The sequence below is a fragment of the Herpailurus yagouaroundi genome, unplaced genomic scaffold, assembly GCF_014898765.1.
Source record: "Herpailurus yagouaroundi ecotype Mexico unplaced genomic scaffold, PumYag 490, whole genome shotgun sequence".
Lineage (NCBI taxonomy): Eukaryota > Metazoa > Chordata > Mammalia > Carnivora > Felidae > Herpailurus > Herpailurus yagouaroundi.
This window is the reverse complement of record NW_024412707.1, coordinates 483,893-499,149: the sequence shown is the minus strand read 5'-3', so window position 1 is coordinate 499,149 and position 15,257 is coordinate 483,893. Positions and strand designations below refer to the sequence as shown.

The following is a 15,257-nucleotide window of genomic DNA, read 5'->3' as shown; positions in this document are numbered from 1 at the left end:
TACCTGGTGTTCTGTGGGACTTGCATTGGGGCCAGAGATGCCTGAGTTCTTGACCATTATACTGTACTGTCCTGACCCATGAGAGAGTTGCCTCTGAAACCTAGCCCATTCATGGGCCCCTGAAACCCATGTCCATGGCCTCAGGAGTGAATACCTGTCCTGCCCAGACAGTGCTTTAGTCACAGGCCAACGCTCTAAATTCCTAAGAGCCTCCTCTGCTCCAAAAAGTTTTCTAACCTATAAAGCAAAATGTTAGTTTCCTAATTTCCTAAGGTACCCTTGTGTGTATTGAAAAGATTATAGAGACAAATAAATTTGAAAATGTACTGTTTGTAGAAATGCAACCTTGTGGACATGAGAAAAGTTCTGTATTATGTGAAATTTCTCATGACATCTGGTATGTGGTTTACCACATTTATTATCTCCCAGTTGCCTTGAAGATAAAGGGCGGGTAACATGCAACAAGAGAAGTCACAAGTAGGAGCCAGACCTGAGCATGCACACACAGGCATGCACCTGCATGCGTGCATGTACATACACATACTCTCATACTTACCCTTTCAGTCACCTCCAGCTCTAAGTGCTTCCCCAGCCTCCATGTGCTCTCTCAAGGCTGACTTCCTGGCACATAACCAGTTGGTCATTTCAGATTCAGACTGTGTACTGGCCTGCTGCTCTCAAGGGTTGAACACATTTTTTTAGTGAGTAAATGACTAAAATGGTTTTCTTTTACCATTCTCTCATGACTTACTGATGTATGCTAATTTGCAGATAGATGAGGTTGAACTAATCAGTTATCACTAAGAAACAAGGCTTCATTGAGTAGATGGCAGTGTTTTTATTTTTGGTTTTGTTTATTGATCACTACATTCCCAAAACAGCATTCTTTATATTGCCTAGTAGTATTTCAGACTTGGAGTAAATTATCAGACTTGTTCCATGAAGTCCTTGAATTTTTCAGGGTTTCCACAGGGCTGTGAGCTAAGACTTAAGAGAGCTGGGTAGCTCCTTACCTACTCCCTCTCAGGAGCTTTAATTTGAGAAAAGGACCTGCTACATAAATTGGAAACGCTGTTCTAAACATCATTAAATAAAAGACCTTTTTTTAAAGCCCCCTTTGCTGCTACTTTACCAGAGCAATAATGTCTTTCCTAGCATGTGTTCTTTCTCATTGAAACCTGCTCCTGATAGTAAGTACAGGAACTGTTTGGTCACATTTCCCTTAACCTGTGTTCCAGTTGCTGTCAGCCATGACCTTTGGCTTTCCTCATGGCTTGAAGTGGTGCCTGGATACTAGCCATGGAGGCCACTAGGGACAGCTATTCATTAGCTGTCCCTCCATCTTGGTCCTGTTGATCCCACACTTGTTTTCTATTCCTGCACTCTCCACATGAAAGAAATGTTCAGCTGCTGACTACTGGCCAGATCAAGAGAATACTTATGGGGTGCCTGGCTGGCTCAGTTGGGAGAGCTTGTGACTTTTGATATAGGAGTTGTGGGTTTGTGCCCCACATTGGGTATAGAGATTACTTAAATAAATAAGTGTGTGTGTGTGTGTGTGTGTGTGTGTGTGTGTGTGTGTGTATGGGTTGGGGGTTTTTTGGGTTTTGTTTTTTTTTTTGGTATTTTTAATGACTGAAACAAAACAGATTTAAAACCGCAGCTTCTGGAAGAACCATTTGTTCTTACCAGTCTTGTACCTCTCCTCAAACTTGACCTTGGCCTCTTGTCGGGCCTTGAGTTTAAGAGCAGGGTCTCTGAAGACATCCTTATTGACAACAGTTTTGTCCAAGGGGATATCCACAGAGTACCTTGTGGGCATGATAAACTTTTTTTTAAAAAAGAGAGAATACTGTGTTTTAGGCCTTGGAGAAAGATGCCAAGCTGCACATTGAGCCAGGGGGCCTGTGCTTCACACGTGGATCTCACCCAGGACCTGGAAACCACACAGGACAAATGACTGTTGTCTTCTTTTGTGACCTTGGAGGCCTTCTCTATGTGTTGAAAAATAAATTGATCATTGCAGAGCTGACTTTGGAGTCGACTTAAGAGAAGTACATATACAATACCTTTGTTTCAGATGCCTGCAAAGCAGAGTAGTAATTTAGGAAAAGTCCAGGTTTTTTAGGCAGACTTGGGTTTGAACCCTGGTGTTCTACTTTCAGCCTTTAACTATCCCATTACCTTTCTGTGTCTGGGTCTGCGATTGTCAGATGGTCCGTCTCAAGAAGGTCAGAGAGATAATAGGCACCCAGTGTATCGTATCTTCTCCCCATGGTGATGCTTAGCTCTATTGTTTTGTGGGTCAGTTTACTTAAACAGAAAATGGAAAGTAATGCAGTGACTGTTCTTTGGTGTCTCACCACTGCAAAACCCTTCTCTTTGTAGCTCTGGATTTACTGGACAAAATGTTGACGTTCAACCCTCACAAGAGGATTGAAGTAGAACAGGCTCTGGCCCATCCATATCTGGAGCAGTATTACGACCCAAGTGATGAGGTAAGACCCGTGCTCCTGGTTGCTCCTGCAGGAATATCAGCCAGCAGCAGGCCCAACCAGGAAGGGCCCAGATGTCATACTTAGATTGTCCTGAGAGGTGCATGGTACCACACTTCGTCTTCTCAACAGCCCATATTGTGTGTTTTGAGGTCTAGTGCTGTTGTCGGCACAGCTTGAAACCCTTCCCCACCCTACCCCCCAAGCCTCTTCTATCTTAGAAAACTTCCTCCAGGCCACCTACAGCAGGGGTGGGGCAGGGGAAATGGATGGATAATGGGGAGCATGGATAAAGAAGGGGTCCAAAGACTAGAGACCATTGTTGTGGTCTGTGGCAGGAAGAGCCACCTGAATCAAAGTGCCTGCCCTGAGGGTGGAAAGGAAGTCAGCTGTCTGCTTGGGGAGGGGCTTTGCAAAGTGAGGAGGTCAGCTTGGACACTTCCCACTGTGGCTTGATGACTTCATGTCTGGTATGCCTCCTTGGGATGGGCACACAAGAGCCTGCTGTGGTAAGACTGGAGGTGGATGTGGCAAGCCTTAGAGCATGTTGGACATCCAGGTAATGTATCATGTTCTCTCCAGGAAAGTCCCAGTTCCTTGGCTTCTTTGATTCTTCTGGGGCTTCAGTTTTAACTTTATTTTCTTTAACTTTATTTTCTGGGCGGTAATGAAGAAAAATGCAATATGAACTAACGTTTGGATCTTTCTAGTTGAGAATCATACATAAACAAGACTCTGCACACTTGTTTTAAATGGGGGGGAAGGGGGAGAACCAAGCAGAATGTGTTAATATTAAAAGGGAAAATGGAAGAAGAAAGGGAAAAAGTATAAAAGTTAAAAGCTGATAAATGAGAGAAAGGAGAAACCAAAAGAGTATTTCTCAATCAGCCCCCTTCCATCTCTGTCCCCTCCCCTCAGAAATAATGGAGGCAGCTTGTAAAGATACCTACAACATAGTAAATAACAGGGAAATAGGTAAGAGTATAAGGCTTGGGTTCTGACTAGCCCTTTGAGCCCCCCATGTCCTAATTGTGACCTTGGGCAGTACCCCAAACTCAGCAGGACATATATAGGACACCAGTGTGACCCCACACATAGAGCTGTCCTTCAGAGAGGGCTAGCTACTTGTTTTTTTTTTTTTTAAGGTTTACTTATTTTGGGGAGGGAGAGAATACCAGTGGGGGAGGGGTTAGAGAGAAAGGGAGACACAGAATCTGAAGCAGGCTCCAGGCTCTGAGCTGTCAGCACACAGCCTGACACGGGGCTCGAACTCAAAAACTGTGAGATCATAACCTGAGCCAAAGTCAGATGCTTAACCAACTGAGCCACCCAGGCCCCCCTCTACTTGTTTTTTTCTAATGGACATGAATCCTTTTCCCCCCTTTCAAGAGAACAAAGCTTAGTGCAGAATTTGGGGTCCATGTTTCCCTACCCTAAAGGCCTGGTGTGAGGATCACGTGGATAAAAATCTAGGAGTGCCTGGTGACAGCTGGTATCCTCATCAGATTAGTTCTGTTAACGTGGCATTAGTTTGGGGGTACTTAAAAATCAAAATTTAAATAATATCAATTGACTAATTTCCTTTTTCATCATTATGTATGGGGATTCTTTGATATAGACATTTTAAATATGTACTTAAGTAGCCTTCTGATTATTTATAGGGTGTGCTGAAAAATTAAAACTTAAAGGAAACTACAACACAGATCACTTTGTAGTCTTGTGACAGTTACTAAGATTTTGGAGTATTTTCTTCCCAGTCTTACATTTCTGTATCTAAATTTTTTTTAAAAAATAGGGTTCATTTTGTTTAACAAACATGCGTATTTCCCCATGATATTAATCTTCCTTGCAGCTTCATTTTTAATGGCTCCGTAATATTTCTTCATATGAAGATACTATGATGTATTTAATCAAGTACATTTATTTGAGTATAAATGTACCACCACCACCCCCACAACAGTAAACTTCTATTATTTTTCAACACTTAATGCCTTAAAAGTTTGAAAATGATTCTGGGATTAGTGATAATTTCAGAAGAGTGCTCAAAGTGGGTTTAGTTGCTCCCCTTCGATTTACTGCATGCTCCTATGAAGTGCACCTCATGGAGCACATAGGCAGGATACTGTACATAGGTGCCTGTCGAAGCTCCTGGGTTTTCATAGATGTCAGCGCCACTGTATGCGTTTCAGAGGCTAAGCCACAGCCGTTTATGAGTCAGTGCATGACTACCTCAACCGTAGCCACTCCTGCCTACCTCGTGTCCTGTGCTCTCCTGCAGCCCGTCGCTGAGGCACCGTTCAAGTTCGACATGGAGCTAGACGACCTGCCCAAGGAAAAGCTCAAAGAGCTCATCTTCGAAGAGACGGCCAGGTTCCAGCCCGGATACAGGTCTTAAACTTGTCAGGTACCTAGAGCTTTAGCCGTATAAACCCTGGCTATGGAGAGAGAATATAAATTAAATATTACTAAAAAGAAAAAGGCATTTCCTTGAGCTCCACGTGGCAGCTTCATGTGCTTAACAGAAAGGGTGGTGGACAATGTAGTGGTATCAGTAGGTTTTTAAAAGCTGGGTGTTCCAAGAAAAAAGGAAACACAGATCTTGCTTTTAGAGAACATACAGAAAGAAGAGAAGGAATTGTGTGAGAACTCCGGAGTGAGCAGAGGAGTGAGAATTGTGTTGAACCCTGTAGAAATGAGCAATAAAGTAAATAATTATGACCCAGGGCCTGAAGCATTTGCTGGGGAAATGCTTTGGACAGACCAGCATGGGAGGGGCTGGAGGTGTTTTTCCACAGGCACCTGTGTCATGTGCAGCATTCCGACTAGTGGCCGTGGGGCTGCTGTGCTTGCACCAGAACTGGAGGCTTTCTGGGGGCACGTAGGGAAGAGTGGGTTCTGTGACAGTCTAGTATAACTGTTTTCTCTGCTCCATTCTTCCCTGCTCTGTCCATTCTGTTTTCATGTATTGGGATCTGGAGATGATGGTTCAGGCTGAGAGTTGGCAGTACAAGGCTCAAAAGCAGAAGCTACTTGGGGTGTTTCACAAGAGGACATATAACTGATCAGAGGGCATTAGAAGGTCTAGAGAGCAAAGCAGGTGGAGTTACCTGCAGATTAAACAGCAGGAAGTTGTTCCTAGTCTCCACCTAAAGGAGCAAAAGAAAAACCGTGTTAGCCAGGGTCCTTGATCATCACACAACGAGGGTGCTGGGCACCTGGTTTAACTGCAGCTGTTAGAGCATCACCCTCACTGAAGAGGGGTCAGGAGCCTCTACTGCCACTGATGTGGGGGATCTCTGGAGCCTGAAGCCACCATCACCATCCATTGCCTCTGAAGCCAGGAGCCCTCCTCCTCCTAAAAAGTCCTGTGTCACTAAGAAGCAGAAAAAAGGAAACCTGGCTTTTCCTGCGTGCCAGCTATTGGCAGAATCTCGTCAGAAGCCAGTCTCCAATGAAGTTCAGCAGTGCAGTTCACAAGCTCCAGCCCTGTCATTAAGAACAGAGGACAGAGGAAAGGTAGAATGGATCTGAGAACAGACGTGGCCAGATCAGTCTCAGAGAGCTGTGGAAGCCAGGCAGAGTAAGAGTTGGGAACCAGTAGGGGGTACACTCTTCTGAAGTGTGGGGGACAGAAAATGTGGTTTTCAGAAGTCTGACAGGGAGTGTTGTAGAAGACTGGGTGGGAGATGAGTTCAAAACAGATCTGTAAGCTTCCAGACCGAGGGCTAGAGGCTTGGACGAAGGCTGTGGAGGCAAGAAGCAGTGCATTCAGGAAAATGGAGGGAACACAAAATCTGAAAGACTTCACATTTCCTAACCCTAGCATCCAGGGGTCAGGGGGAGCTTAGCCTAGCACTGGACGTGTCCTAAAAAACAAACTCAAAGTAAGTGAAGTGTGGAAGGAGCATGTGTTCACAGGACATTAGGAGCATGCTGGTAAACAAGCCCTTGGGGAAGTGTCTGAAGGAGAGAGAGAAAGTGGGAAGGTCTTAGCAGGGAGCTAAGGAGAACAGAGTCTTGCAAGGATTGGATTCATTTATCCTTCCATACCTCATGGCATGACCGTCTGTTAAAGTATTTGTTATGTACAACAATCTGCAAGGGTACTCACTGACAGGAATCAATCCCCAGGACCCAGCCATTTTTACCCCTTGAGTCTCCTTCCTGGTCTCTTTGCTCACTGTGGAAACGATCTTCCCTCTCCCAGAGCCTGCTCTCCTTTCCCTGTGTCTGCACAAGTCAGATCATCTGCCTCCAGGTTTGGTAGATAAAGTTTTATCAGGCCCTTTACATGAAGAGGTTCGCTGACCCCTGACCTAGAATATTGAGCTGAGCTGCTTCATTCAGTTGCTTTTCTTCCTTCACAATCCCTTTAACAGCTCCTCTTCCTGAAATAGCCTCTTGATGGCCTCTGTTTTTACCCATCTTGTTCTTGTTTGAGTTCACACATACCGCATGCTTCCTCTGAGCCAGGCTCATGGGTGAGCAGAACAAACAAACCTGAAACCGGCCTCAAAGGCCACACAGTCTAGTAAGGAACAATGACACACAGAACTGCCATGCATGTTTTTAGTGTAAAAGAGTACCCAGGACTGACATAGTTAGCAGTTTTTCATCATTCATTTGCTCACCATTGAGCATTCCTAGTTCCAGGTAGGAAGACAGCAAAGATGAGTAAGACCCAGGCTTTGCTTTCTAGCAGCTTGATGGCAGGACACAGGTAGACAACAAGGAGTCAGACACAGTGTTGTGGGTGTTGTACCAGGATAGGTGTGGGCCCCAGAGATTGAGGAGGGCCAGCATCAGGGTGCTGGGAAGGGAACACTCTGCTGTGTGGGGAGGCACTCAGCAGTGTGGGGCCAGGGAGTCAAGCCCGCATGGGAGACTGAAGCCCAGGCTTGCGAAGGAGCCCTCCTCTCCCAGGCTGCTTCCTGTCGTAAAGCATCAGGGCAGGTGACTCAAGGGCAATAAGGATGTTGGGCGACCTCAGAAAACAAGCACTCTTGGGATCACTGGCCCAGCTACTGGAGGAAAAGGGCAGTGCAACAGCCACGGCGGAGGTGGGGGGGGGGGGGGGTGGCGGCAAGACAAAGGCAAGGATGCTCCTGGAGCTTCAGGGCATGGGTGCTGGCCTGTTGCCTCCTGAAGTCCAAATTAACAGGCTGAGGTTCAGGCAGCTGCCAAGGTCCACCCCAGTTCTACAAGCCCAGGACTGGGGCTTGTTACCAGGGAAAGGGGTGGCAAAGACGGTCACTCTGTGTTTAGTTTGCTTTATAGCCTAATTTTTCCCCCAACTTTTTGTTACTGAATTATAATTGACATAACAATCTTTAACTTCAGGTGTAAGCATAATTTGATTTTTATACATTACTTCCACTGTTTTTTAAATTACAATTTTTATTCTGAAAAGTTGAGTTTTACAATAAAAACCCACATTCCCACCACCTAGATTCTGTGATTAACACTTTGCTGTGCATGCTTTCTCACATTCTGTTCCATCTGTTCCTCCATCTAAGGAGGTTGGCAGCATCAGGACTAGCTTATAATTTAGTCACCTGGAATATAAAAGTGAATCCAGAGGAAGGTGGAGCTAGGGGCATTCATCAAATTCTGGGCAGTTTCTTACACAAACATTATTTTGATGATTACAGTAGCAAGTCAGCACACAGCCCATGTTTATGATCGAGGAAACCGAAGATGTACTAAGCATTTTGCTGAAGATTGTATCCTGGTGGCAAAATTAGGCAGGCCCAGGTCTTTTGGACCAAGAATCCCATTTTCTTACAAGCTTTCCACACTGCCTTGGGGTAGTTCTGTGCCCTGGAAAAGGTCAAGGAACTCGTTCATAATACTGTGCAGCAGTGTCACTGAGTTCCCAGCCTATAACACTGAGATGAGAAGCTACAAACTGGAGAGTCAGGGAGATGCAGGTGTTGGGAGCATACAGGAACGTTAGAGAAGGGTGATGTTGACTGCCCAGCTACGTAGGAAAGAGCTGAAAAACATGCCCACACAGGACCTCAGAGCACAGCCATAGGGACCCCTATGGGGGCGGGAATGACAAAGACTACTCCAGAGGAAGCCCCTGCTTGCTGGATAAAGCTCACAGGCTTTACTGATGCCCTGAGTGGGCTTAAAGAATCAAAGTGTGTTCATTATATTTTGTTTAAGTGGGTCAGTTTTAGAAATGTGTCCACTAAAGTTAAGAATGTGTATGTGGTTAACTTTGTGACAGGCCTCCTGTTCTCAGAGGCTGGTACCTGCCTTTCTCCCTCATCTGCCTGTTGGTGAATTTTCTCAGGTAGATTGATTAATTTTCTCCCAGCCGATAGGTTTGGCTGCAGTTCAGAACAGCATACCTCTAGAGAGGGGTCATTTCCCATCTCTGAGCCCGTCTCCCCATCAGAGATTTGGGTTATAAGACCCATCCTTCCTGCCCTGACTCTAGCCATCTTGTCCAAAAGTGCTTTGTGAAATACCAAAGTGACATTCTGCTGGATCATACTAGCAAACATTTCACAACAACAAGGGTCTCTCCAAAGAAAAGGTATATTTGGTTTGCATTTTGACACACTTAGTTACCTTCCCAGCCATCTCAAGCAGGCTTCTTCATCAGAACCAAGAACACAGAACATGACTGGGGTGGTAATGTTTTCACTTCTCCCTGGGGTGATACAAAACTAACGGAGACCTGGGGATGAACTTAATTCATTACATATGGATGTCTTAGGCAGTGGTTCTCCAAAGTGTGGTCCATCTGTGCCCTACCCCCTAGCAATCTGTATTTTAACAAGCTCTGCAGAGGATCCTGATGCTCACCCTTGAGAACTGCTAGTCTATAAAGGGTTAAGGTAGGTTTGATTTGTAATGTGACCTCTTCAAGGAAAATAGAGATACCACAATAATGAGGGCAGATGCGTGCTACTTGCACTTTGATGGTGTGACGATCCTAGTGGACCTCTTGCAGGAGACCCATATGCAGACATCTGGAGAGCCAGGTGGGCTCTGTCAAGTGTAGTGAGCTAAGTGAGCTCACTTAGTGTAAGTGTAGTGTAAGTGAGCTAAGGCTATCTTCAGATGCCACCTGCTGCCTTTCAGGGTGCTGTCCTGGAGACCTGGTGGGGAAATAGCTGTCAGATCATCTCTGACCTGGGCAATGAGAACCATCTCTTGCCCGTGGGAACCAAGCCACAGTTCCTGCCTCACCGGCATTTAGGCCCGCCAACTTTCATACTTCAACCAGCACTTCATTTTAGTCTTGTTTTGTCAACAGTCAGCGGAAACTTGACCATTAAAACAACACACTTGACGCTGTGTGGTTGATTCTGTCCTACCTGGTCATCTAGAGAGGAAAAGAAACTTGGTAAGAATAGGAGGCAGCAGGGGTGCCTGGCTGGCTCAGTCAGTGAAGCACTTAACTCTTGATCTCACAGTTGTGAGTTTGAGCCCCACTTTGGGCATAGAGATTACTTTTAAAAAAAAAAATAGAATAGGAGGCAGCAGACAAGCATTTTGCATAAATGTGTGTTCTTTACAAAGACCTTCAGATTCTGGTTTTGACCATAGGAGTGGTGGGTATCACAGTTAATAAAAGGCATCTTGGGAACATGGGGTGGATGCGTGTGTGTTCCCTGTGAGTGTCACAGAAATGTCCTCTGAAGTGTCCGAGAAGAGACGCCCACAGACTGAAGGCAAAGCCTGCCCCTTAGGAGCTGCCCTGTGGTGCATAGGCTGAGTGGTTCCAGGTGAAACGACCTTATTGCAGGAGTGCTTTTTCCTTTTTTTTTTTTTTTTCTTTTTCTTTTTCTTCACTTTTCCAGTTTTTGTAATGATGTTGTTCATTCTTTTCACTTCTCCATTTTCCTAATGCTGCTGCTAATGTTGTTTTAATGTGGGTCATTCTTAACTCATAGACTTGCTTGTTTGTTTTTCAACAGGACAAGGGCTCAGAGGACTGGATGTGCTCAGACATCGGTGTTGTTCTTCCCAGTTCTTGACCCCGGTCCTGTCTCCAGCCCGTCTTGGCTTATCCACCTTGACTCCTTTGAGCCGTTCAGAGGGGCGGTTTCTGGTAGTTGTGGCTTTTATGCTTTCAAAGAATTCCTTCAGTCCAGAGAACTGTTCCTGGCATCCCTGTGTGTGTCACCCACCGGTGACCTGTGGCAGTATGTACTTTCAGTGCACCTACTGCTTACCGTTGCTTTAGTCACTAATCGCTTTCTGGTTTGAAAGATGCAGTGGTTCCTCCCTCTTCTGAATCCTTCCTAGGTGACGCCCTGCTGACCCATGCAGTCACACCAGAGATAGTTCTTTCCAAATTGGCTCTCGTCACTGGCATCTCACTTTATGATAGGGAAGGCTACTACCTAGGGCACTTTAAGTCAGTGACAGCCCCTTATTTGCACTTTTCACCGTAAGCATGTCCCCAGAGCAGGAGTGTGTGGAAACACCTGGGATGACGTTGCAGCCTGCGGTGAGTGCTCCCGTCTCGGGAATCTTTGGGGGCGCTTGCCCTTGTCTTTTCTCATATCATGTTAGTCACTAACATATTTAAGGTCTGTGCTATTTGCCCAGCTTTTAGGAAACTCAATCATTTTTCTAAAAGAAAGAAGTACTGCATCCAGCAGCCTCATTCTGTAGATTTATTGTGATTACTTGTACCATTTACAGAGGTATAACACTTGCCAAAATGTGTTATCTGCAGTACTGTTTCCAAGGCTTATGCAGATCGATTTAAAGTGGCAGCTGCACTCGGCATTTAGTGAGAGATGTACACAGGTCACAGCAGGGTGCTAAGGAAAGTGTCTGGAGAAGCAGCCATCAGGCCACACCAGCCTCTGTCACGGGGCAGAGCTCCACACACAGGTGTACGTATACCCCAAGCTACGTCAAGTGGTGTGCCACATCCAGTGTAACCACATTCAATGCCTCAGGATTTAGAGAGGAGCCCTGCGTCTTTAAACGAGAAAGTGTACAATTCTTTTTCCTCCTACAGCATGTCAGCATCTCAAGTTCATTTTTCAACCTACAATATAACAATTTGTAATAAAGCCTTCATGAGCTCATGACGTGAAGCACTGTTCTGTCATCAAGTACTCTCAAATGTTTCTGATACTGCTGAGCTAAGACCATGAGAAAAAGCTAGCACTAAATCATGTTTGGAGCTCTATCCCATATTATATTGATCTCTTTAAGTATTTGTTCCTGCCACTGCACACTGTGGCGTTGACTTGGTGTTCTGTCCCAGTGCGGTGCCTCCTCTTGACTCCCCCACTGCTCTCTGTGGTGAGAAATTTGCCTTGTTCAATAATTACTGTACCCTCGCATGACTGTTACAGCTTTCTGTGCAGAGATGACTGTCCAAGTGCCACATGCCTATGATTGAAACGAAAAATTTATTGTTACCTCTGAGTTTGTGTTCCACGGAAAATGCTATCCAGCAGATCACTTAGGAAAACTAATTCTATTTTTAGCTTCTTATTTCTCAGCTGTCCTTTTTTTCTTGTTTGATTTTTGACAGCAATGGAGAATGGGTTATATAAAGACTGCCTGCTAATATGAACAGAAATGCACTTGTAATTCATGGAAATAAATGTACATCTTCGATCTTCATATTCATGTTAAGATTCAGTGTTGATTTCCTCTGGATCAGCGTGTCCAAATGGACAGTCAGCTTCAGTTTGTGCTTGGAGCAGAAATGCTTGTGGGCCTCCCCTTCCCATGCGGGCACTGCCCCGACACTGGTTTACATAAAATGATTTAGAAGGCATTTTTGTAGGGTCCTAGTTTCCCTTTGCACAGCAGAGAATCAACTCTGATGTGTTTCTTTACTCAAATCATAGGTCTAAAATACTGTCAAACTCTGATGAAGAAGCCCAGACATCTCAGTTTGGAATCTCTGGTTCTTTCTAAAGAGGGCCTGCCTGTGTGCCCCAAGCCTCCTGCTGGGCACAGCCGGGTGCTGGGAAGCTTTGTCCGGTGTCACTTGGCCCACACCACCTGGCCCAGGGTGCTGGTGCTCACACGTCACGGGCTAACGAAGGATGGCAGACTCCGCCTCAGAGATCAGAACCGCATCTAGAATCTTGCCCAAAAGTACGTGGTTTTTCACTTCATGCTCAGCTGCCATGGAAAGGTCTGCAGGGCACTGAGAGGATAGAGGTTTGACTGTTACCTGAGACATTGATGAGTCAGTTTCCATTTTAAAAGGAGCATTGACAGTTTTCCTACTCTTTTTCTTTGTACTTTTTAAATGGAATGTTAGTATTTTTAGGAGGTAAATCTGCAGTCCTCTAACCAGAAAGCCATAGCCTTGGTTACTAATACTTGAGGACTGTGGGCTTTCCCATCCCCTCCACGGAACTGTGGAGTCACATTGGCATGAAACCACTAACTGCGTTCCAGCAACACTGTAGCTGTAAGTTGTGTGCTTTTTTAATCATGCCAAGCTTGGCTTAACAGGTCAGAGAATTGTCCTAATCAAGGTACCTGTGAAAAGTACTAGCTATTATGTGTGATAGGCTCATCATTTGGATCCTCTTAACATCTCTAAAAATGTCCTGATTAGGTATCCAAATTCATACTGGTGACAATGCCTCCATTCTTAGTAAGCTCAAATAAACTTTCAGACTTAGGGCTTTTTTTTGGTGTCTAAAAAGCAAGCAAAAAATTCCTGTTGAAACATTCCAATCTTTTCATTTAGTAGGAAACAAAATAACTAAGCCAGTGGAATGAATTCGAGCGAACTCATGACTCTGCTGACACAAGTCTTCAGAGCTAATGGAGACATGGAGACCATTTTGATGCATGGGTAGAAGAATATCGTGGTGTTTGTGTGCAGTACACAGTGTATGGTATGTCCACAGTTCTGCTGCTGCAGGCATAGGCGATGGGCGTGTAGGGTCCTGTCAGCTTTTGGCGCCATACATGGCTCGTCAGTGGTTCGATCTACGTAAGGAGTCACCCAGGTATACTGCCCACGCCACATGCCACATAATGTTCAGACCATTCAGAGGAGACTGTTTTACCTTTATTTGCTTATATGTTAATATGGTTTTTAAATTGGTAACTTTTATATAGTATGGTAAATGGTATGTTAATACATACATATGCACACATGCTTTGGGTCCTTCCATAATACTTTTATATTTGTAAATCAATGTTTTGGAGCAATCCCAAGTTTAAGGGAAATATTTTTGTAAATGTAGTGGTTTTGAAAATCTGAGTAATCCTTTCGCTTATACATTTTTAAAGCATTTATGCTTTAAAATTGTCCTGCTGGTGTTTGAAATATGATAACTCCTATAGTGCAGATGAGAAGCATGTAACAGTAGATATGTGGTTTCTCTCACTGTAATCCAGCTCAGCATCATGGATTGGAAACGACTGAGAATCCAGAAGGAATTCTCTGGGGTTGCACCAGGTTTACCTGAAGCTCGTTGCCTTTTTTGTGCTGTTTATGCGTGTAGAGCACTCGAGAAAGTTCTGAAACTGCTTTGTATCTGCTTTGTACTGTTGGTGCCTTCTTGGTATTGTACCCCAAAACTCTGCATAGATTATTTAGTATAATGGTAAGTTAAAAAAAATGTTAAAGGAAGATTTTATTAAGAATCTGAATGTTTATTCATTATATTGTTACAGTTTAACATTTATTTGTGGTATTTGTGATTTGGTTAATCTGTATAAAAATTGTAAGTAGAAAGGTTTATATTTCATCTTAATTCTTTTGATGTTGTAAACGTACTTTTTAAAAGATGGATTATTTGAATGTTTATGGCACCTGACTTGTAAAAAAAAAAAAACTACAAAAAAAATTAGAATCATTAAATTGTGTCCCTGTGTTACCAAAATAACATAGTACTGTGCATGTATAGTTTACTTGGAATTTCATATGTGAAAATATGAAGTCGTCTAGGCCTTTATTACAATGCCTCCCCAAGTAAGTGTGTTCATATTTTGACTTTGCTTACAGTAATCAGTGATAGAACCATAAGCTGGTGCTCTGGAGGTCAGTGGGATTTTAGCACTCTATCGGGTTTTCCAGATTCTTCTTCAGACATTTGGCTATAGAGGGGGTAAGATGGCAGTGCTGGGAGTCCTGACACAGCACCCATGTGCATCTCTTCTCGTCTTCCTGCACTTCAGCCACTGCCGCCACGGCAGGTGTCCTTGGCAGCCTCTTTTTTCAGATCAAGATGTCATGAGTGTATTAGGGACTCTCGGACATTTGGTTCTTCTCAATTTGGGGCATCATACAGTGACTTATTTACAGGACAGAAACACTGGATATTTTTCTGAATTGGTGGTATAGAAGGAACACAGGCTTTGGGCCCGTAAATCTGGGTTCAAAACCTGCCCTCTGCTTATAACTGCAGCTGACTTTGGGCCAGTCATTGTGCTGCTCTGTGCTTCAGCCTGTATGCTCAGACCTGACTGTAAAGTGGAACCTTGCATGTCGTAAAGATTATACAAATATATTTTAAGTTTCTAGCCCAGTACCTCAAAACAAACAGTAAATGGAAGATCTTCCTAAATGCTTTGTTTGTTTGTTTGTTTGTTTGTTTGTTTGTTTGTTGTAAGGTAGCACTAAGATGTCTGCTAACCGAACTAACTGCTTTCTATTCACCTGAGAGGGGAGCACCTGTCTGAAATTTTCTTCAGGGAAGTGAGCTGATCTCACCTAAATTGATAGGTATTTGAAACACTTATAGAATTATCACATTCATTTTGCCTTTGAGAGATTAACACCCTTTGTTGTTGTCC

At 44.2% G+C, this 15,257-nt stretch overlaps 1 protein-coding gene across 1 annotated transcript in view; it reads left to right on the top strand.

The window, feature by feature from the left end:
* MAPK1 (mitogen-activated protein kinase 1) overlaps positions 1-15,028 on the top strand; it is a 111,530-nt gene extending 96,502 nt beyond the window's left edge. Inside the window, exons 7-9 of the mRNA XM_040464641.1 lie at positions 2,389-2,498; positions 4,774-4,899; positions 10,433-15,028. Coding sequence (XP_040320575.1) covers positions 2,389-2,498; positions 4,774-4,890 — 227 coding nt within the window. The 3' untranslated portion in view covers positions 4,891-4,899; positions 10,433-15,028. The remainder of the gene's footprint in view (positions 1-2,388; positions 2,499-4,773; positions 4,900-10,432) is intronic.
* The last annotated feature ends 229 nt before the right edge of the window (positions 15,029-15,257 follow it).